The 24199-nt window shown below is 40.1% G+C and overlaps 1 protein-coding gene and 1 long non-coding RNA gene across 6 annotated transcripts in view; one reads left to right on the forward strand and one right to left on the reverse strand.

Moving 5' to 3' along the window:
- The window catches only part of LOC117795991, a 47423-nt gene extending 32227 nt beyond the window's left edge, over nt 1–15196 (reverse strand). For all 5 annotated transcript variants that reach the window (XR_004620220.1, XR_004620218.1, XR_004620216.1 and 2 more), the window contains exons 1-3: nt 15068–15196; nt 14233–14455; nt 10744–10847 (exon numbers count right to left, since the gene is read on the reverse strand). This is a non-coding gene — a long non-coding RNA (uncharacterized LOC117795991). The remainder of the gene's footprint in view (nt 1–10743; nt 10848–14232; nt 14456–15067) is intronic.
- A 213-nt stretch (nt 15197–15409) lies between these two features.
- Nucleotides 15410–24199, forward strand: part of ME2 (malic enzyme 2) — a 48441-nt gene continuing 39651 nt past the window's right edge. The window contains exons 1-2 of the mRNA XM_002916787.4: nt 15410–15593; nt 22958–23077. Of these exons, the coding sequence (XP_002916833.1) occupies nt 22970–23077 (108 nt within the window). The 5' untranslated portion in view covers nt 15410–15593; nt 22958–22969. The remainder of the gene's footprint in view (nt 15594–22957; nt 23078–24199) is intronic.

The following is a 24199-nucleotide window of genomic DNA, read 5'->3' on the forward strand; positions in this document are numbered from 1 at the left end:
AGTCCATAGTCTCTCATGTTTCATTCCCCCTTCTGATTACCCCCCTTTTCTTTATCCCTTTCTTCCCCTACCGATCCTCCTAGTTCTTATGTTCCATAGATGAGAGAAATCATATGATAATTGTCTTTCTCTGCTTGACTTATTTCACTTAGCATTATCTCCTCCAGTGCCGTCCATGTTGCAGCAAATGTTGAGAATTCGTTCTTTCTGATAGCTGAGTAATATTCCATTGTATATATGGACCACAGCTTCTTAATCCAGTCATCTGTTGAAGGGCATCTCGGCTCCTTCCATGATTTGGCTATTGTGGACAATGCAGCTATGAACATTGGGGTGCATATGGCCCTTCTCTTTACTACGTCTGTATCTTTGGGGTAAACACCCAGTCATGCAATGGCTGGGTCATAGGGTAGCTCAATTTTTAACTCTTTAAGAGACCTCCACACTGTTTTCCAGAGTGGCTGCACCAACTTGCATTCCCACCAACAATGTAGGAGGGATCCCCTTTCTCCACATCCTCTCCAACAATTGTTGTTTCTTGCCTTGTCTATCTTTGCCATTCTAACTGGCGTAAGGTGGTATCTCAGTGTGGTTTTGATTTGAATTTCCCTGATGGCTAATGATTTTGAACATTTTTTCATGTGTCTGTTAGCCATTTGTATGTCTTCATTGGANTGCTGATTTCTTTTATCCCTTTTTGTTGTCTGATTGCTGTTGCAAGGACTTCTAGTACTATGTTGAATAATAATGATGAGAGTGGGCATCCTTGTCGTGTTCCTGATCTTAAGGGAAAGGCTTCCAGCTTTTCCCCATTGAGAATAATGCTTGCAGTAGGCTTTTCATAGATGGCTTTTATGAGATTGAGAAATGTACCCTCTATTCCTACACTCTGAAGGGTTTTAATCAGGAAAGGATGCTGTATTTTGTCAAATGCTTTTTCTGCATCAATTGAGAGGATCATATGGTTCTTGAGTCTTTTCTTGTTGATATGATGTATCACATTGATTGATTTGCGAGTGTTGAACCATGCTTGCATCCCAGGTATGAATCCCACTTGGTCATGATGGATAATCCTTTTAATGTACTGTTGGATTCTATTAGCAAGGATCTTGTTGAGGATTTTGGCATCCATATTCATTAGAGAAATCGGTCTGTAATTCTCCTTTTTGAGGGGGTCTTTGCCTGGTTTGGGGATCAAGGTAATATTAGCCTCATAGAATGAGTTTGGTAGCTTTCCTTCTGTTTCTATTTTTTGAAATAGCTTTAGGAGAATAGGTATTATTTCTTCTTTGAATGTTTGGNTGGTAGAATTCCCTCGGGAATCCGTCAGGCCCTGGAGTTTTGCTTTTTGGAAGGTTTTTAATCACTGCTTCAATCTCTTCATAATTAATTGGTCTGTTTAAAAAATCAATTTCTTCCTGTTTCAGTCTTGGTAGTTTATAGGTTTCCAGGAAGGCCTCCATCTCTTCCAGATTGTTTAGTTTTTTGGCATATAGCTGTTGATAAAAGTTTCTAATAATCCTTGCAATTTCAATGGTGCTGGTCGTGACCTCTCCCTTTTCAGTCATAATTTTAATAATCTCAGTCCTTTCTCTTTGTTTTTGGACAAGTCTTGCCAGTGGCTTATCGATCTTATTTATTCTTTCAAAGACCCAGCTTCTAGTTCTGTTGATCTGCTCTACTGTGCTCCTGGTTTCTAATTCATTGATNTCATTGATTTCTGCTCTAATCTTGGTCAACTCCTTCCTTGTCAGTGGGTTAGGCCTGTCCCTCTGTTGCTGTTCCAGTTTCTTGAGGTGAGAATATAGAAACTGCATTTTAGATTTTTCTATTCTTTTGAGTGAGGCTTGGATGGCTATGTATTTCCCCCTTAGGACTGCCTTTGCAGTGTCCCAAAAGTTTTGGACCATTGTGTTTTCATTCTCGTTGGTCTCCATAAATTGTTTAAATCGATTTTTGACTTCCAGGTTTATCGAAACATTCTTGAGCAGGATGGTTCTTAGTTTCCAAGTGTTTGAGTTTCTTCCAAATTTTTCCTTGTGATTGAGTTCCAATTTCAGAGCGTTGTGGTCTGAGAATATGCAGGGGATAATTTCAATCTTTTGGTATTGGCTGAGACCTGTTTTGTGTCCCAGAGCATGATCTATTCTTGAGAANGTTCCATGTGCATTAGAATAGAATGACTATTCTTTTGTTCTGGGGTGTAGTGTTCTATATATATCTATGAGGGCCATCTGGTCTAGTATGGCATTCAAAGCTCTTGCTTTGTTGATTTTCTGCTTAGGTGATCTATCTATTGCTGATAGTGAAGTGTTGAGGTCCCCAACTTTTAACATATTTTTATCTATATGTCTCTTTATTCTGGTTAAGAGTTGGCTTGTGTATCTTGCTGCTCCCCTATTCGGGGCATAGATATTTATAATTGTCATATCCACTTGTTGGATACTTCCTTTAAGAATAATATAATGCCCTTCTGTATCTCTAACTATAGTCTTTAGTTTAAAATCCAATCTGTCTGATATGAGAATTGCTACCCCAGCTTTCTTTTGAGGTCCATTGGCATGAACGATGTTTTTCCATCCCTTTACTTTCAGTCTGGATGTATCTTTAGGTTTAAAATGAGTCTCTTGTAGACAGCAAATGGATGGGTCATGTCTTTTTATCCAATCTGCAACCCTGTGGCGTTTTATGGGAGCATTTAGGCCATTTACATTGAGACTGATTATTGAGAGATAGAATTTTAATGATGTCATGTTGCCTGTAAAGTCTTTGTTTCTATAGATTGTAAATTTCTGTTCTGTATCACTCTTGGGGCCTTTTTACTTTTATAGAACCCCCCTTAATATCACTTGTAGGGCTGGTTTCATGGTTATGAAATTGGTCAGTGACTGGCGATCTTGGAAGGTCCTTATTTCTCCATCAATTCTGAATGACAGCCTTGCTGGATAAAGGATCCTTGGCTGCATGTTTTTCTCTGAAAGAGCTTTAAAAATGCCCCCCCAACCCTTTCTCTCATTCCAGGTCTGTGTAGACAGGTCTGACGTAATCCTGATACCTTTGCCTTGGTACGTGACAAATTTCTTTGCCCTGGCCGCTTTCAATACTGTATCCTTGGATCTAATATTTGCGAATTGCACTATGACGTAATGTANAATTTCTTTGCCCTGGCCGCTTTCAATACTGTATCCTTGGATCTAATATTTGCGAATTGCACTATGACATAATGTAGCATAGGTTTGTCGTGGTTGAGCTTGGGAGGGGTCCTCTCTGCCTCTTGGACACGAATGCTTGTTTCCTTTGCTAGATTAGGGAAGTTTTCAGCTACAATTTGTTCAAATATCTCTTCTAGACCTCTGTTTTTCTCCACCCCCTTGGGGATGCCGATGATTCTGACATTGGAATGTTTCATTGAGTCAGTAATCTCCCGTAACCTACATTCTTGATATTGGATTTTTTTGAGCCAAGTTTCTGTTTTAGCTTTCTCTTCTACCATCCCATCCTCCAATTCACTGAATCGTTCTTCTGCCTCATTCACCCTGGCCGTCAGAGCATCTAGTTTTGACTGCATTTGATTCATATCATTTTTGATTTCTGCCAGATTCACTCTCATTTCTGCCCTTAGAGATTCTATATTCTCATTAATATTTTCATTAATATTTTTTTCAAGTCTACACATCATCTTGACCATTGTTACTCTGAACTCCATTTCTGATAATTTGGTTATATCCATATCCATCAGTTCTGTGGCAGAGGCCACAGACTCATTGTCTTTTCTTTGCTGCGGGGGATTTCTCCTTCTCGTCATTCTGATGAGGAGAGGTTGCGGGGTTGTCCAGAGCCCAAATTATTGACCAGGACCCATGCAGTTTGCACTTGTTTTATAGGGACCTTAGGGACGTGGGCTTCTTGATTTTTCAGCCTGCCTTCTGGGAGGAGGGGCCTGCCGCGCCGATACTCAGGCAACCCTGTTTGGGCAGAGTCTCCCTGTCCCCTGAGATGGAGGATGGGGATGGGCACACTGTGAGATGGTATTTCCAGGCTTTTGTTCTCTGGTGGCTTTCCCTGGCGGTTTTCTGTGGCTCTTCTGAGAGTCAGAGCAGCAGTGGCCGAGTCCCAGCCTCCGTCTCAGAACAGAGAGATCACAGTCCGCTCTCCACTGAGCTCTTCTGGCCACTTTAACTCTGTTACTATTGGTGCTGCTAAGCCCTGCAACATCTCGGGATGTGCGCCCCGTACCTGGCGTCCCAGCCCTCACTTCCAGGGCCAGCACGTCTATGTCCTTTGTGTTTCTAACACTGCCAGCCGCCAGCCGCCTGCCACTCCCACGTGCTCCGGAGCTCCAAGCTCCATTTCAGTGTGGTTCCCGTGCACTCTGGAGCTCAGGTTTTCAGACTGGTCGTGCGCATTCCCAGGCTCACGGTCTCAGTCTGCTTTCTCATGGGTGCCGGTCCGTGAGTCCCCCCGCTCCCCCGTGCAGGTGGCTACCGCTTCCTGGCGCCCGAGCGCGGCAGCTCCCTCCCCCTTCTGTTTATCTTCCAATATCTGTGCGTGGATTCACGGCTCCCCACTTCGTACCTCAATACTCAGCGCTGGAGATGTTAGTTTGTAGAGATCCAGATGTATCTTCCTGCATCTCAGGCTGATTCTGTGGGTGTTCAGGATGGTCTGGTACCTATCCAGCTCGACTCAGGGGACCAGCTGAAAAAGGGGTCCCCTACTCCTCCGCCATCTTAACTCCCAGCAATAAATACAATCTTTTAAAAAAGGTTTGAATTCCACCCCAAAAGAGCAAGTTTGCAGTTTTAATAAAGCTGGGGAGAAGGAAGCCACACTATGTGCAATAAGGAGGGGACTGGTTTCCACAATGAGATACCACCTCACACCGGTCAGAATGGCTAAAATTAACAAGTCAGGAAATTACAGATGTTGGTGAGGATGTAGAGAAAGGGGAACCCTCTTACACTGTTGGTGGGAATGCAAGCTGGTGTAGCCGCTCTGGAGAACAGTACAAAGGTTCCTCAAAAAGTTGAAGATAGAGTTACCTATGACCTGGCTATTGCACTACTAAGTATTTACCCCAAAGATAGATACAAATGTAGTGATCCTAGGGGCACCTGCACCCCAATATTTACAGCAGCAATGTCCATGATAACCAAACTGTGGAAAGAGCCCAGATGTCCATCAACAAATGAATGGATAAAGAAGATGTGGTGTACACACACACACACACACACACACACACACACACACACAATGGAATATTACTCAGCCATCAAAAAAGGTGAAATCTTGTCATTTGCAACTATGTGGATGGAACTAGAGGGTATTATGCTAAGCGAAATAAGTCAATCAGAGAAAGACAATTATCATATGATCTCACTCATATGTGGAATTTAAGAAACAAAACAGAGGATTATAGGGGAAGGGAGGGAAAAATAAAACAAGATGAAATAAGAGAGGGAGAAAAACCATAAGAGACTCTTAATCATAGGAAATAAACTGAGGGTTGCTGGAGGGGAGGGGGGTAGGGATGAGGTAACTGGGTGACAGACATTAAGGAGGGCGCATGATGTGATGAGCACCAGGTATTATATAAGACTGATGAATCACTGAACTCTACCTCTGAAACTAATAATAAATTGTATGTTAATTGAATTTAAATTTAAAAAAAAAGGAAGGGACTGGTTTCATAGGAGCAAGCAGAGCTGCAGCCTATTTGTTGAAAGGGCTTAACACTTGGGACAAGTCAAGCTCCCTCATTTGGATAGAATAAAATGAGTTCCAGAATGTTCCTTCTCATATTTTCTTCTCACTTCTCCTTTCCACCCTAGTAAGTACAGAATGGGCTGAATTCATGACCAAACAGTTCGATTTCCCTTTTCTCATTGTTGGCATAATGCTTTTTGAATGTTATTTTCACAGCTGGTATGAAATAAAATTCTATTCCTTTTCCAAACTTACAGAAGGATGATAGTTGCTTTTCATGTCTACTCAGAAAATGTGAATGAAATTAAAAATACGAACAAGTCATTTTTCTTCACAAAAGGAGCTAAGATACATTTTTCTACCAAGGGAAAAAAGATTGCAAAACGCTTTTTAAAGAAAGTCCTCACGGTAGGCTTTCAAAAATGTATTCTAGAACAATTACTCCAAGGGTAAGAATGTCAGCAATAAATTACTTTCTTTACGTGTCTAGCAGCATGTGCCTCTGGCACAAGGAAAGACATGAACAAATATCTCTTATCAAGGAACAGGAAGTGACTAAGGGAAGTTTCCTAAATTATCAGCCTGGGAGGCTGGGAAATTTGGCCAATTTTCAAGTTGAAAGCAATCTCTGCAACGCGAACCAGGTAAACCCGAGTTTGTGTCATAATGCTGAGTCACCGGGCCAAGGGAAAGCCCAGGTGGCACTGTCCCAGGTAAAGCTCAATAAATTGAAATGGAGTAGATTTACTGTAAGTCACAAAAGACCTGTTGACAGGGAATGTCTCCGCATATCCTTGAAACTGGAGATCTGACAAAAGAAACTGCTACAGGAAACTATTTTCCAGTTTCAGATGTTGAACTCCTACTAAATTGCTGACAGGTAGAAGGAGGTTCTTAGCTGAACTTGGCTAAAAACAGTCCAGTACAGGGGGTTCTTAAGCACAGGTGGTAGGTGAACTTGGATTGAGAAAAATGTTGGGGCGCCTGGGTGGCTCAGTCAGTTAAGCATCTGCCTTCGGCTGAAGTCATGGCCCAGGGTCCAGGGATCAAGCCCCAAGTCCAGCTCCCTGCTCGGCAGGGAGCCTGCTTCTCCCTCTCCCATTCCCCCCACTTGTGCTCTCTCTCTCTCCCCAAGAGAAACATAAAATTTTAAAAAATATATGTTTATTTTTACTATCTCTAACTGGATAGTTGAGCTGAAGGCAGATGCTTAATGACTCTAACTGGAGTCATAATGACTCTAACTGGATAGTTGAGCTGAAGGCAGATGCTTAATGACTGAGCCACCCAGGCGCCCCTATTATAGCTACTTTCTTGACCACAGAAATTTTGAAAACTTTGTAGAAAAATGTCCCAGTACTGCCTCCAAGAGATAGAATCTCAGAGGTACATTTTCATCCAATCTGGGCCAAGAACTACGAAGTGTGCAGGGTCTATTAAGAACCTGTATGTAAAGTAATGCTCAAGATACCAGGGGTGCTATTTGGGTGATCAAGGCAAACATTTCTGGACATTTTTCCCTGACATCAGACAGAGACTTTGCATACATTCTATTTGGCGCAAATTTCTAGGTGGTATCTAGACCATAACTACATATCTGGTGAATGAAGAATAAAATTGTGCTGCTCATGGTTTAAACATAACGTATTCTCAGTGTGGGAAGAAAAGAACAACTGCATTTGCCTTGGCACAGGAACTTCTTGAAGATAAAGTTTCATGGGTTTCTCATGATCCCATATCTAGAAATAAAAATTCTTTCACAGCAGCATGAGTTCACAGAATCTTGAACTTCACAGGCTCTCCATGCTTCTCAAATGTTAATGTGCATAGAACAGCCTGGGCATGTTGGATTCTGATGCAGTAGGTCTGGGGTGGGAATCTAGATTTCATTTTTCTAATAGTCTTGTGATGCCAATGTTGCTGCTCCTTCAGTCCCCTCTTAAGGGCTTGTAGATAATGATGGAGCCAGACTAGGATTTAGAATGAGTAACACCAAGTGGCCAATGGCCCAAGAAAATTTTAGAAGTGGCATTAGTAAGACTGAATCACCTTCATAAAAGAAAGAAGGTATTTCCACAATGATATGACACTGGCAAATTTTGCTCTCTCCAGGTTACCTAAGTCCTAAAGGAAAGTCAAGAGGTAAAATATACATACACATCAAAGAGCCATTTTTCTTTAAGGAGTAAAAGTTCTTCTCTTGTTAATAAGCCTGTGATATTAACTTCTTTGTTCTTCACAAGTTTCTAGAACTTCCCTTAAAATATTTTGGTAATGAAGGTACTGCTTATTATGGTGTTAGTTTACTCTTTTAGTAGACAGCCTGATAAGTTACATAAATTATATAAAAAAACAGTACTGCTTTTTTAGCGGTAATTGCCATCATTGGCACTTCATTGTATTTTAAAACATCATTGTTTTTTAATGATAGTACTTGCCTATACCAAATGCCTTTTTTTCTTAACATCAAATGCTGTGTCACTTCCAAACTAGGCTGACTGGAGGCTTGTTTCTGCCATGTCTAGCATAAATGCCTTTAGATACACTATTTATTTTCTCTTTCATTTTTAAAGAGTTTGCATTTTTAATGACCCTAATTTATTGAAAGATAATTCCCAGTGGTGCAGTCAGCATTCATTATTAATGTTTCCTAGTCTAAGGCAGATGGGGTTGTGTAAACCTAAACATGTGATTAGCACAGTCCATCTGCACCGCATATATTCTCATGAGAATGACCTTCTATAATTCTCTGAAAACTCAATCATATGGATTTTCCTTAAGGAGACACACTTGGTGCTTAGACGAAAAAAAGTTGTGCTATTTTCATGGCAACTGGTACTAAAGTTTTTCCAAGCATCTTCCTTTAATTTTGAGCAAGGTAGGCAAAAGTGTGTCCATCTTGAGATAACTGGCATATATAACACTTTAAGCTGCCTACTGAAGAGCTTTATAGGGAAGTCACCTGGTCAGGTGAGCCCTGGAAACCTGCCCCTTTACGGCTCCTGCCACTCCCCAGGTGAACCAGCCAAACCGGAGACAAAGACTGAGATAGTAGCCTTGGCTCCCAAAACCACAGGACTCACACAAACTCATCCACACCCATGTCCTTCTCTATTTGTTTAGTCAACAGACTCTACTCCTATTTCCTCCTCCTACTTTTCCATTAATTTGGGCCTTGGCTCCTTGTTTTACTGGATCCCCTGCCTTATAACCTATCTTTCTTGGAAGAGCTTGTGCCTTCTTTCCAGGCTTGTATATTCTCTGTCATTTTGACAACTCTGCAAGGCCTGGTGAGCTACACTCTGGACAGCCAGGAACGGTCCCCTGCTTTTTCTGAAAGGGTCCAGTAGGGGACACCAAGGAAGAAGCCTAAAATGAAGGTACTGGATCCACAACTGAGTTCAGAGTTATTTACTCCAAAATGAAATAGCAATGCACAATGCAAACGGTTAGTTTATATGTTGGCTGGGTAGATATAAAACTCATGCAGTGAGGTGTGTAAAGCACCTCACTCAAGTGTGATGAACTTTAATGCATGTACACACCTGTGTAGTCATCATCCAGACTGAGATATAGAATGTTCCCTTGTCTCTTTTCATCCAACCCCCCCATTAAAGCTAAACACTTGGGGCACCTGGGTAGCGCAGTCAGTTCAATGTCCGACTCTTGGTTTTGGCTCAGGTCATGATCTCAAGGTCATGAGATCGAGGCCTGCGATGGGCTAAACACTCAGTGCAGAGTCTGCTTGAGATTCTTTCTCCCTCTGCCTCTCCAGCTCATTCTCTCACTCTCTCTCTCTCTAAAATAAACAAATCTTTAAAGCTAACCACTTTATTAACTTCCATCATCAACAATTTCTCCTTAAAAGCTAAGTTCTTATAACTCACCCAATCAGTCATTTTTGTGCTCATTGCACCAAGTAAAATGTCATAACATTCTTTGTCATTCACAATAGATTTAGCTTAACTATTATAATAAGCAATATTTAAGTAATAAATTATCTGCTCAATTCCAGCAAAATTGAAATTAAAAACTATACATAGCCTTCCACTAATTTATTGTACCATAAGCATTGCACTTTTGGATTATACAAATGGATGAAGCCCTTGGAGCCAGTTGGACTTGAGAACGTAGGAGATCCTGGATTCGAAAAGACATTAAAGGAGCATATACTATATGTTATAAACTACCTGCAGTGGGATCTAGGGCAGTGTGCCTCATAAAAATAATTATTGAAGGATATGTAATATACAAAATGTAAGAACAATAATATTACAAATATTTACATTATGTTGGGGACATACAGGCCATAAATAGCTTTGTGACAACTCTTATTTGCCATCAAATAAGTTCTGGCACCACCAAAAATTACAAATAAAAACCTTTGGATTTGAAATTATGGATAAGAATTTGTGGACTTGTAGGTAATACATTACTTAAGGAACTTTTCTAGGTAAGTCAAGCCTTGCTCTCATAGTATGCCCTCCACAGAGCTTTCTAGGTAAACCAAGTATAAGAAGTGGTTGCTTCTTTTGAACTACTAGAGCATTTTTAGCTTATTTTTCACATATTGCTTTAAAATTTTTTTATAATGAAGTGTTCAATTATACAAAAGGTGGAGAATATAGTATAATAAATTCCCTTAAAGATATCACCCAACCTTAATAATAGCATTTTGTCAGTCTTGTTTCATCAATCCCCATTTTTTACCTAGAATAATTTTTAAAAGATTTATTTATTTTAGAGAGAGAGGGAGAGAGAGAGAGAGAGACAGTGTGCGGGGGGAGGAGGGACAGAGGGAGAGGAAGAGAGAAACTTTAGCAGGCCCTGTATGAAATGGGGAGCCCAATGCGGGGGTACATCCTAGGACCCTGACTGAGATCACAACTTGAGTTGAAACCAAGAGTCGGCCACTTAACAGACTGAGCCACCCGGGCGGCCTTCCCTAGAATAATTTAAAACAAACTCAACACATCATGATCCTGGCACCTCCCCTGTAAATACTTAACAACTTGTTGCTTATTAAATTACACTTACATGAGTAAATGTTTTGTCTCCATATTATAATGTAGACTCCGTAAGGGCAAACACTGTATCTTTTTCATTCTTGTTTCCCAATGAGCTCTTCTCAGAAGGAAATTCTATACAAAAACATAAATTAGATTCTTGATCAATGCATGGCATCAGACAACGGTTCTTAAACTTGAGTGTGTATCAAAAGCAACCGGAGGGTTTGTCAAAACACACAGTGCTGGGCCCCAACCCCAGAATTCCTGATTCAGTGGGCCTGGAGTGGGGCCCAAGTAGTCGCATTTCTAACAAATTCCCAGGTGGTGGTGGTGGTGGTGGGTAATGGTTATGATGATGATCTAGAACCACACTCCGAGAACACCTTCACTGGGACAAGGAAGGTGTTGACATTTCTAAACTATTAATCAATCAAACATTAATCATATGTGAGGGCTTGAAAGGAATACAGGGAGAAATAATCTTTATAAGCCCCTATTCTTGTGGAGCTTTTATTATATAAGAAGTACATAAAAAAGAAATACAGGAGAATTATTAAGAAACACAGGTGCTGGAGTCCCATATCAGAAGGATTTTATTTAATTAGCATAGAATAGGCATCTTTTTAAAAAATTTTTTAAATTTTTTTAATTTTTATTTTTCAGTGCTCCCAGGTAATCCCAATACGTATTTACATACTATCACACCAGGCCTTACTGAAGAGGTGAGATTAGAATTTGCCCTTGAGTTATGGAGAAGATTTGAATAGACAGCTTAAGTGGCAAGGGCCTTCCCACTTTCTGGGTTGGGGGTTGGAGTGGCATTATGTTCCAAATGCTTTTTCTGGTCTTTCCAAGACATTGAACTGTACATAAAAATATCCAAAAATATTCAGAGTTTGTATAACATAGTGTGTATCCCCTTTTTCTTGGATGAATCAACCTCTAAATCCTCAGATTTCCCATATATAAAATGGGAATAATAATTATACCTACATCATAGTATTGCTGAGACAATTAAATGATTTTAGTATATATATAACAAACCTTAGGACAATGCTTAGCAAATAAGTGATCAATGAATGCTAATTATTATTTATTGAACATCATCTATACACCAGGCAGGGAACCAGATGAGAATACTTCGCATTTGTATCCCTTTGGCTTTACAAAGCTGTTGTATATTTTCTATTACACTTCCTCCTTTCAGTGACCTTTGTGATAGGTAAAGAAAGTCTAATAACACCTACTTGACAGGAGAAAGTTGTTGAGTGACTTATTAAGAGTGCAAGAGTACTAGAACTCCAGTATTTCAAACTCCCAAAGTGTGCTCTTTCCTTCAATATAAATAAGCAACAAACAAAACAAACAAAAAACAAAAACAAAAGCAAAAAACTGTTGAAGAACCGAGGCATTTGCTCAGATCATTTGTGCACATACCCCACTATACCTAGACACATGTCCATAGGAATCTCAACAATCTTCCTTCTATCATTCCCAGGTTATCCATAAAGGGGACATTTAATTAGTGGATGATCTGTATTCTGCTTGGAGTTACATTTCTTTTTTTTTTTTTAAGATTTATTTATTTATTTATTTGAGAGACAGCAGAGAGAAAGAGAGAGGGCATGAGCCTGGAGGAGGGGCAGAGTGAGAGGGACAAGGAGACTCCCTGCTGAGCAGGGAGCCAAGGATGTGGGGCTGGATCCCAGGACTCTGAGATCATGACTGTAGCCTAAGGCAGGCAGATGCTTAACTGACTGAGCCACCCAGGTACCCCTGGAGATACATTTCTTATTCAGCTGTGTTTCTAGTCAAGGATTGTCAGGTAACTCCACTTGCTGGAGAGAACCTGCATGTAGGAAAAGTTCTTTCATTCTCTTAAGGAACATCCAGAAAGTGGAAAACCCAAAACTAAACAAGTTTGAACAAGAAAGTTTTCCTCTTCAACACACACATATAAAATGGAAAAGTTAATTTAACAATTAACATGTTCTTTCATGTAACAGGTACTTGGTGACATCTTATGTATATTATATTCTTGATCCGGACAATGCAAGGGTAGGAAAACAACAAGTATAATTGGAAAACACAAGTAATCATTAATAGAAACACAAAGCCTAAAACCTCCCAAAGTTTCCTCTACTGGTTTCTACAGGTGGGAACTGCAGTGAAGGATACAGCTCCTGGGTTAGATAATGTGGCCATTACTCTGTAACTGCTGGTAAATTTTCTGTATGACTGAAAACAGGTGTGTGGAAAATCTATTGTTATTACTACTGCTGCTGCTATTACTACTTTGGGTCTGATATCCTCCATTTGAGTTATGAGCTATTCTAAAAAAAGGTATTATGGCAGGGAACACGATTTTTGTGCATTTTAACAGTACTTGTTAGAAATTACTTTTAGTCCCAAACAACAGAAAACCTATTTGAGTTGATATATACAGAGGCTTATTTCACAAAATAAGAAATATAAGGTTAGGAACCAAGGCTGAATGTGGTTCAATAATACTATCAGGGATCCAAGTTCTTAATCCTGCCAATATCCTTAGAGTACAAGCCTTCATCCATTCGCTTGTCATCTTATGGTTCAATGATGGGTGCCATGCTTTCAAAGTTTTCTGGCAAGAAGTGAAATGAAGCAAAAAGCCAAAGGTACATGCCAGTTGAGCCTATTTTTTAAAGCCTTTCCAGAAGTCCCACCCAGCAGCTTCCAAGATTGTGACTTTAACAGGGTCTTCTTGGATTAGCATTGTCCAACTGAAATATAATGCAAGCCACAAATGGGAGCTAACACATGTAATTTTACATTTTCTAGTAGTCATGTTAAGAAAGTAAAAAAAGGGGAAATTAATTTCAATAACATATTTCATTTAACCAAAAATTTTTTGATGTGATTGATATTTTAAAAATCAAGATACATGTTTTACATTCTTTTTTTGTATTGTTTTCATACTCACTGTGTATCTCAATTTAGACTAGCCACCTTTCAAGTGCTCAATAGCCATATGTTACTGTCTTGGATAGGAAGCCTCAAACCAATCACCAAAGTGACTCAGGATAAATGAATTGGGATGGGCCAGCCAAATAGCAGGGTTTGCCTTCTTGACAGTAAGAAATATTTCATTTAAGGAATGAAATGACCTCAATTTAACCAAAATAAGTCCCATCCATGATAGCTCTACAACCCTTCAGACTAGGGATATTCTAATGTAGGACAAACTGTCTTTCAAAGACAAAACAATTCTCTCTCTATTAACGAAGCATTTATGATGCTTGTTATTTTTGAAGTTTCCCTCATTCAGCTTGATGTTCTTGACAATTTCCCCCGAGCAGGGTTATTTTAGGTGATGCTTATTTACAGTCCTTCTTTTACTGTGGTGGTTACTATAGCAGCCACAGCTATCATTTATCATCTAACTACAGTGTTCCCAAACATGCCCGCCCTTTGATGCTCACAGTGGCTGGGTTGCTCCAGATTTCACGTTATTGTCAGCGTTTAGGAAGGGACAACTTACTTTTCTCTACTTCCACTTAATTTTCTCTATTTTACATTTCCATCATTTTCAGTTTTCTTATTCCATCTTCCCTTGACTTCTTTTGTATTCTTTACATCTTCGCTTTAAAATTATCATTACCAGAGGCACCTGGCTGACTCAGTCCATGGAGCATGCAACTCTTGATCTAGGGGTTGTAAGTTCGAGCCCCACTTTGGATGTAGAGATCACTTAAAAATAAAATCTTAAAAAAAATAATAAAATTATAATTACCATACTTTAAAAGTGCACAAACTCATTTACAGCAAAGAAGTTTTGGTGATAAGATTTTTCTGAAAAAAGAGTGAAGAAAAATCCTCCAATGTCATAACCGTGAATAGGTAAAGACATACTAAGGTACAGTCCCTGCTGCTTTCAATTTAGTGTTCCAAACCTTTTCTGAGGACACTAAACATCTATTTATGGTGACTGTGAGGATAGAGATTAGTAAATTCCCTGTGGGACAGTAACTGTGCCAGCAGGCGTGGAGAGTGGCAAAGAATTCTGCAGAAGATCGAGGCCTAGACACACAAACAAAAATTACTCAGAAATAGAAAGCGTTCCTTAAGTGCGGAGGCCTCACATTTCCTGGGTCTCCCCCTCTTCTGCTTCTCCAGCCACCTGACCTGTATCCAGCTTTTAATCTCTCCTTCATCTTCTGCCTGCCTCTGCTCTCTGCCCACGATGGACCCAAACTCCCACCGTTCCTCTCGCCTCCTGGGGCTGGGAGACTGGTACCCGCGGATTTTCCCCGGCCCGCCCGCGCCTGCGCAGAGCCTCTTCTCGCGCGAACGCGCTGCCATCCCCCCTCGAGTACCCCGGCAATCCGGTGGATGCGGGGTCCGCCGTAAGCCAGCCCCCGCTCCTTTCGTGGAACAACGGGCGTCGCCTGGGTCTTCGGACTCCTTCTACTCTAAACGGCCCCTCTCGTATTCCTCGAGATCGCGTCCACATTGGCGCGCGCCCAGCCTCAAAACAGTAACCTCAAAGAAAGATCAAGGAAGGTCCTGAGGGGAAGGAACCCGGGCGCGCCCGCCGCGAAGTCGCGGCCGGAGCCCCGCCCCCAGACCGGCTTTCTGCCTTCGCATTGGTCCGCGCGCCCGTCAGTCTCCGCCCAAGCCGCGCCGGCCCGCCTCCCGGCTCCCTGGCTCACTACCCCGCTTGACTGGCTGCCTAGTCGGCTGTCGGCCGCCCAGGCTTGTCCGAACCTGAGCTGGTGCCGGCTCCGCGAAGCTCAGGGAAGAGGTGGGCCGGATTCGGCCTCAGCTGAGCATCGCCTGTGTGGGCGGCAGGGCCGCGGCCTCTCCGTCGGCAGCACCACCTGTCGCGGGGCCAGACTTAGGGTAAGGCTCCGCGCAGCGCGCGGTTGCAGGCGGCCTGGCGCCGCGGGGCCCGGGCGGGAGCTCCGGGAGCAGAGCGGGCGCCGCCCTTCTCCCGCCCGGTCAGCTGAGCCGATTGCGGACCCGCCGGCGGCTTTCGCGCGTGCGGCCGGCACAGACCCGCTTGGCGGATGGGCGGGGCGAAGTTGAAGGGAAGCGTCTCCTCGAGCCCGGGCTGAGGGCGGGGAAGCGGTCAGGTCGCGGCAGTCCCCAATACGGACGTCCGCGGCTTTTCCCCTGGCACGATGTTGAGGCGCGACTTCCCCGTTTCTCGACTCGCTGGTCCCAGTGCGGCCCCCTTTCCGCCCCGGAATGAGGTCCTGTGACTTCCAGACCACGAGCGTCGCTCCCTCCCGCGCCCTTTAAAGACCGATTTTGTGGCTTGACACCTTTTATCAAATCTCCTTCTGCAGGGATGAATTAATGACAGGAGTTAGGGTGTGTGTGTGTGTGTGTGTGTGTGTGCGCGCGCGCGTTTGTTCGTTCGTTCCTTCCTCGCTTTAAAGGAAGTTTGCTACAAGCTAGAAAGTTCGACGATTGGGTCAGTTCTGTCCATTCATGTGAAGTGGCATAAATAGACCAGAATTGGCAGGTGTTTCTTTGTCACTGGTAATAACCACCTCTGCTTGTGTGGTGGTGGTGTTACATTTGCGGCCCTGGATTTGACTTTCTTTCGTGTTTACGAAAATTCTAGAAAATGTGTTGCCTTTTGATGAGAAGCATAATCAAAATAATACATCTTAAAGTAGTGCTTCCTTACAAAATGCGTTATCTCCTTATCTGCTTGATTTACTTTCCTAATGCCTGTGGCAGTCACTTCTAAGCAGAATAGTTAATAGCATTGTTGTTTCCTTTAGTGTTGCAATTGGTAACAATAGAAGCACGTATTAATTGTCGGTTATGGGCTGGACATTGTTCTGTACATGAATCATCTCAAAATAACTCTTTGAGGTTGGTACTGTTATTTCCACTTAACAAATGAAGAAACTAAGGCTTAAGAAGGTTAAGTAACTTGCGCAAGATCACAGATTTTAGGTGGCCAGGTCTGGACTGGAATTCAGGCAATTTAACATAACAGCTCAGCCCCCTCTTATCCCTGTCACTCCTTAAGCCTTGTTCATGTTGTTAAATTAATTGCAATGTTGTACTCATGAATTTTAATCTTAATCTTTACTCATGGATTTATTCTTTAGCTTCCAGGCATCCTGGAAGTTAGAGAAGAAATAGTTGCCCACACTTCTCCCTCCCCACCGTCCCCCATGTGTGTATTTGCGTGTGTATGTATACACATATCACACACTGACAAAATATAGATAAATATATAATCTATTGTGTAACTACTAAAACAAATTGAGTTAAATGTTACTATGTTACATGGTCTGCAGAAATACAGAAAAAACAGTTTAACTCTTGTCTTCTAATGTTGGACCTTTAATTAGCTTTGAACTTTGATTTGCAATCTGTATTTGACTCTTTTATGGTAGTTATAAAGTCTTAATTAAAAGTTAGGCATAGAGCCCAGATATGCTGATAGAACTTTTATTATTTATTAAGGAAATATTGAGCTATGCTTTTGTAGAAGTTCTTCATTCTCTTGAGAATTAAATATACTCTTGCTTGGTACTTACTCCTGAGAAAGAACTGTTTATAGGTTTCAGCCTTACAAGGCGTTTATGTATGTTTTTGTCTTTTATAATACACTTGCTATGGAAACACATTAAAAATTCATAAAAGAAAAACTTATTTACCATTTGAGAATTTCTTTTGCAAATTAACTCCTATAATGCTGCTCATGCATAACTTGTATTTAATTTCCTATAACAACAAGCTATTCTAAACTATATTAAATTTTATATTAAGTGAAACTAAAATAAATTATAATTAACTTTGGTGAATTTTCGGCAAACTTAGTCATATTTTATTTTATAAGTAGGCTCCACACCCAATTCAGGGCTTGAACTCACAACCCTAAGAATGAAACCTGAGCTGAAATCAAGAGTCAGATACTTCACTAACAGAGCCACCCAGCCACCCCAAACTTAGTTGTATTTTAAAACAAATAATAACTGAAACCTATGGTTGTTTACTGAGGATCAATTTTAGAAGGTGGACAAAATTCATACTATCAAAATCACTCTATGTTTGATTTTCTAAAAATCTATTTTATAAAAAGTTAACTTTTATTTTAAAGTCACCATTTTGATTATATGGCTGTATATTTTCTTTGATCAATACATACAAATTTCAAAAGTAATGAAAAATACTATATTGATTCTGTAGATGTTGTTCAGAATGACACTGATGTTGCCTGGATCTGTATACCATCCAAATTCTCATTACTGACCTAGAGATTTAATTTGAAATAGTTTAAATAAATGCTAACCATGACTATCCTTATAGCCTCTTAATAAGGATTTCACAGATGTTGATGCAGAAACTAACAGGCATTCAGAAGACACCTGACTACCTTGGTCTATTACGACTACTAATAGTGCTTAGATAACTAACATGTATAGAGCACTTAGAGGGCACTGTGATAAGCATCTTACGTGGATTATCTAATTTAAATCTTAAAATGGCCCTGTTTAGTAGGTCCTGTTGTTTATCATCCCCATTTGAGTGATGAGAAAACTGCAACAGACTTATTCAAAATCAGAGTTAGCATTGGCCAAGCCAGGATTTAAATCCAGTAGTCTGATTCCAGAGCTTGCCTTTGACTACTCTGCTAAACTGCCTGGATATGGATTTTATTGAATAAAGTTTCATGTCAAGTAGTCAAGCTTTTTATGATGATGATAAAGCTCTTAATTGCTTGATACTTTATAAATATCATCATTACTACACAGCTCTGCAGAATAGAGTTTCCCCTCCCCTGTTTCATTGATGAGAAAAGTGAGACTTTTAAGGCAGTCCCCAGACTTTTGGACTTGATGGGCAGGTGTGTATAGGGGAACAATTGGGACCAGACATAGACTGCCAACTTTTCATTCTTTCAAGGTTAAGGACCCTTTTAAGAACTATTGCAATCCACCATCCCTGTCTTTTCATAAAAAAAAAGACATTTTTATCACCAAAAAGGTTGGAAGATCATAATTAGAACAGGAAAGCAAAGAGAATAAATTTTGTTTTATGAACAACTATATTGCATTTGGCCACACATCAGTGAAAAATGTGTTCCAGGCTAACACCATTTCAGAGACCATTTGGGAATGCCTGGGTGACACACTGAATCCAAAGCGGTGATGAGCCGAGTCCAGATTCAGACTCCAGTCTGACTGCAGAGCTTGTGCTCAATGCACCCAGTCATGACCTCTAATTTCTGTCTCCCTTGCATTGACCTCCTTTAACCCCAAGTAGGGGGCCAGGGAGAGTAGTCTCCAGCAGCCAGTGGCCTAGCAGTTTCTGGCCCAGTCCCGTTTGTAAACACCAGAGAGTAAGTTCCAGGGCAAGGCCATGGGAATCACACACCAGGAGGAGAAACCAGAGGCATATCTCAGTTTCCCAGAAACTGTCAGGTAAGCAGGCAGCTTGATTTTACATATTAATTAAAAATTAGAAGCCCTGCCTTTTGGTTCCTTTTTGTACTTCACTCATTCTTAGAGTTTTCCTTCCATCACACCTGCATAACATAACATTTTATCTTGTTGCTTCTCATTGTTCTCATTTCTGGTATTGAAGCCTCCCTGTCTATCTCTTAGTGCTTGGTTCTAATTTGGGCAGATTTTTTGTCCTTAATATTTTTTTAACTTGTGAGCACTGTTTTACAGACAATATTAAAATTACTTTATATTTTATTTTACTCTCTCACGCTTACTAATAAAGTAATTTCAGTGATAAAACATTCTGTAATTATAATACTTTTTTGCATATAGTCTCATTTGATCATCATAAATATATGTAAAGTAGATTTGACAAGTAGTGTTATCTTTATTTAACAGACTAAATTCAGTATTGGATAGAAGCAAAACTTTTTTTTTTTTAAAGATTTTATTTATTTTATTTGAGAGAGAGAGAGACAGCCAACGAGAGAGGGAACACAAGCAGGGGGAGTGGGAGAGGAAGAAGCAGACTCCCAGTGGAAGAGCCCGACGTGGGGTTCGATCCCAGAACTCCGGGATCACTCCCTGAGCCAAAGGCAGACGCTTAACAGCTGAGCCACCCAGGCACCCTGGATAGAAGCAAAACTTTAACCAGGAGTTGAAAATAGATTTCATATATTAGAATGCTGCTCTTAACTACTGAAAGGGAAAACTTTAATTTTCCTTACCTGCAATCTCAATTCTTCTGGTCACTAAACCTGGGATTTTTTTTCCCCCACACCCAGTAATTCTCCAATTCTCAGCAAATGCTGACTGGGTTTGCTTTAATTTAACTTAATTCTAACACTGTTCATACGAAGATAGCTTCAGATCCCATAGGTTAAGGGTTCAATCCCAAAAGACTGCCCCTACGTGAGATGCCAGTTACGAGTCCCAGGTTGTGACCCACACTTCTGACCAACTCTCTATAAATTGAGGCTTCCCACAACCCCCTCCTGTTTTGAAGATTTGCTATAATGTCACACAGAACTCAGAGAAATACTTCACTTACATTTGCTGGTTTATTTTAAAGGGATGCAAGTCAGGAACAGATGGAAGGGATACATAGAACTAGGTATTGATGGGGTGGGGGGTGGGGAGACATAGAGCTTCCTTGCCTTCCCTGGGTGTGCCACTCCCCCCAGTACCTAATGTGTTCTCCAACATGAAAGCTCTTCAGATCTTGTTTAACCAACTGAGCTACCCAGGCACCCCTCAGATCTCCTTGTTAAAGAGTCTTCAGCCCCTGCCCACTTCCTTTTCTGGAGGCTCTGGAGTGGGGCAGAAAGTTCCTACTCTCTAATCACTTGGTGTTTCTGGTGACCAGCTCTGTCTGAGGCTTTATAGTGGTCAGCCCTAGGTCACCTCATTAGCATATATTCAAGCGTGATCAAAAGTGACTTCTTATGAATAACAAAAAAATACTCCTATCATTCAGGAAATTCCAAGGATTTTTAGGAGCTCTGTGCCAGAACTTGGGGACAAAAACCAAATATATTTCTTTTTTTTTTTTTTGAGATTTTATTTATTTATTTATTTAGGTGGGGGCAGAGGGAGAGCTAGAGGCAGTGAATCTCAAGCAGACTCTGCACGCCTGTCTTGGGGCTTGACCTCAGGATCCTGAGATCATGACCTGAGTGGAAATCAAGAGTCAGACATTTAACTGACTGAGCCACCCAGGCACCCCCCCCAATATATTTCTGATTATACCACAAGTACTGATTACAAAATGAAAATTTTTTCAGATTGTCTTTGATGTAAAGTAAAAAGTATTCCATACTATATCTTAGATTTGCCTACCTCACCAATATACTGCAATACTAATCCAGTCTTTTGGTACCAAAGTTTTGATTTTGACAAATAATGCTGTCTCTCCTGGAAGAACCACATGAACACATAATCAATGCTACCATTTCAATCTTTTTAAAATTTATTTTGAGATGATTTGAAAGGCTTTGGTTGCATATATCATACTTCCTGGCTCCTTAATACTTCACTTTGTTTTCAGAACAAGGATATCTCTTCCATACGGTTATCAAATACAGAAAATTTAACATTTTACAGTACTTTTATTTAAGCTACAATATATCTTCCAGTTTTGCCAGTTGTCCCAATAAGTGTCCTTGATAGCATTTTTTAAATTCAGGTTTACTGTTTGTCTTTCACTAACATTTTAAAGTGACCCAATTATTTTGTTGTATATCTCTCATAATTCTTTGTTATTATTATTATTATTGAAGTATATTTGGTGTATGACATTGTATAAATTTAAGGTATATAACATTAATTTGATATATTTATATATTGTAATATGATTGCCATTGTAGTGATAATTATCACCTCTCATGCTTTATAATTATCATTTCTTTTTAGTGGTTAGAACAATTAAGATCAGTCTCTTAGAAAGTGTGATGATTATAGTACAACATTGTTGTCTATATTCACTATACTATGCATTAGATATTTAGGAATTATTATTTCTTAGGACTCTCACTGCAGGTTTATACCTTTAAACATCTGTCCTATCCTCCCACCCTGCAGTCCCCATCTCTCATGATTCTTGATGTCCTTATAATCATATAGATTTTTTGTTTTTGTGGCCACATTTGTGCACCACATTTATATGAAATATCCAGAATAGGTAAATCCATAAAGACAGAAAGCAGGTTGGTGGTTGTGGGCACTGGAGGAAGGGGAAGAACTGTTTAATGGGGTAGTGTTTCCTTCTGGGATAGTGAAGATGTTTTGGAACTAGATCGAGATAGGTTGCACAACATTATGGATTTTCTAAATCCCTCTGAATTGTTCACTTTAAAATGGCAAGTTTTATGTGAATTCACTTCCATAAAAATTAACTTAAAAATAATCCCACTGTAATGGTTTGCTGTACCCCATATACAAACCTGGATTTCTAAGCAAATAAAAATTCCAGTAAAAACTTATTGTGGTATAATTGCAGTGATTTGTAATGATTAAGATAAATGGGCTTTGCAAATTGATTTTGGGTAGCAGAATTGATATGCAGAAGAATCTATTATAGTCCCATTTTAAATATTTAATGTGTAATGTATTATGTAGAGTTTCCAATTTGGAAAAATTCCCATGTGTTTGTGATGGTTGTGAAAGGGCAAAAACGTGTTTTCTAGCCAATTTGCATGTTTTTTAAAATATTAAATAACAGAATTTTTGAAAACAAAAAAATTTTAGTACATTATATTTAAACACTGACTATATTAGTACATTAAAATTCCACAGCTAGATTAAGAATTTGAATAGCTTCTCTTCCTCTGAATGTTTATGCTCCAGGCTTCTCTGTTACTTTTCCACCTTCAACCTAAACTCCTATTTGCATTACATGGACCACATGTCTTTGTTTACTAGATGTTACCTTGTTTCTTAATCTCTGGATTTCTTTCTTTCTCTCATAATCAGGAGATACATACCTTGCCACACTTGTGGTTTAGAAAAAGAATAAATGTTTATCACACTGTAGTATACAGTATATACAAAATAGCAGTAATTATTAACCAGGGATTTGGAGTATTGTCAGGAAAAGTCAAGTCATTGTCTTCACCCAATCCTTACTTTTTTACAATGGTTACAACCTTATAGAAACATAAATGTACTTTGATAAAGCTTTTTTAGGTGTGGAAAATTAAGCTTTCTCTGTCTGCTTTTGAAAACTGATACCTGATGTGCATGCAGTTCTATAATATGTTTCTCATCCTTTATTTGCTTCTTTTTCCCCAGGTGAAAAGAAAGATGTTGTCCCGGTTAAGAATAGTTGCTACGCCCTATACTCTAGTATGTCGTCGTATGCACATAAAAGAAAAAGGCAAGACACTCATGTTGAACCCAAGAACAAACAAGGTTAGTAACATTAATACTAACATAACATTTTCTCTCTTCCTGGTAAAGATTTGATATATTTTAGACTGATAAAGTATGACCTTTTTTTATTTGATAGCTTTATACTAAAACTATTCAGAGGTATTTGCTTTTTCTGCATGACTTTACACTTTTCTCCACATGGCAAGAATCATGACTGCTTTATGGCTCCCAGTTTCACCCCTGGCAACTTCTACCACCAGAAAAAGATAGACTTTGTTTCCTAGTTTCAGCTCAAAAACTTCCCTAGAATAGCAGTCTGGCCAAGACTTTTGGCCGGTGTAAGATATTTAGATTTACCCAGCTCAAATCCAGTTGAGCCCTTGGAAGATGGGGTTAAAATTGTAGAATGAAATTTTGTCTAATGTCCACACTTCCACCAGCTTTTTGGACACAAATCATCGCACACAAGTGCTTTTGCCCGTTAATCTCACAGTACTGCTTCAAAGTGGAGAGACTTCTGACCCCTCATTATGCTCTTGGGGCAGAAGTGATGGGCATTATCTAGTCTTGCCTTTATTCCGTGTCCAAGCTGTGTCCAGTGGACAAGTCCCTCTCTGTTTTCTAGTGGTGATAATAATTAGTAAGTACACATGCTTCTAGAAAGAGACGTCTTACCGAAAGCTTTTAAGAGGATACATTGGCTCATTGTAATGTGTGAAATTTAACTCTTGGGAATAATGCATTCAGATGAAGGCGTGATTTCTTTTAAAACAACGGTCATCAGAAATTTGCCAATCCTATTTGTTTCGCATGATGGGGGTTGAGGATAACTACTTGTACAGTATGATATATTTTCAAAACACATCAGGCCTACAAAGGGAAATTAACTGGGAATCATCCAGAGTGCCTTATCTTTGCATTTTTGGTACCTTGGACAGAGTGAGAATTCAGCAGGCAGTAGTGAGTTAAATGAAGCTTAAAGAGGTGTATTCTAATCCTCTCTTGTTTTTGCCTCGCTTCCCCATATCTTGCTTAATCTTCAAGATGCAACTCATTCAAAATCCAGTTCTCCTGTAGAGCCTTTTCTTACACCATAGACTGGAATAATCTCTCCCTTCTATGAAACCCTGTAGCAGTTTTTATCTTCCTGTTCCTATGGCA

Source organism: Ailuropoda melanoleuca, chromosome 14 (genome assembly GCF_002007445.2).
Source record: "Ailuropoda melanoleuca isolate Jingjing chromosome 14, ASM200744v2, whole genome shotgun sequence".
Lineage (NCBI taxonomy): Eukaryota > Metazoa > Chordata > Mammalia > Carnivora > Ursidae > Ailuropoda > Ailuropoda melanoleuca.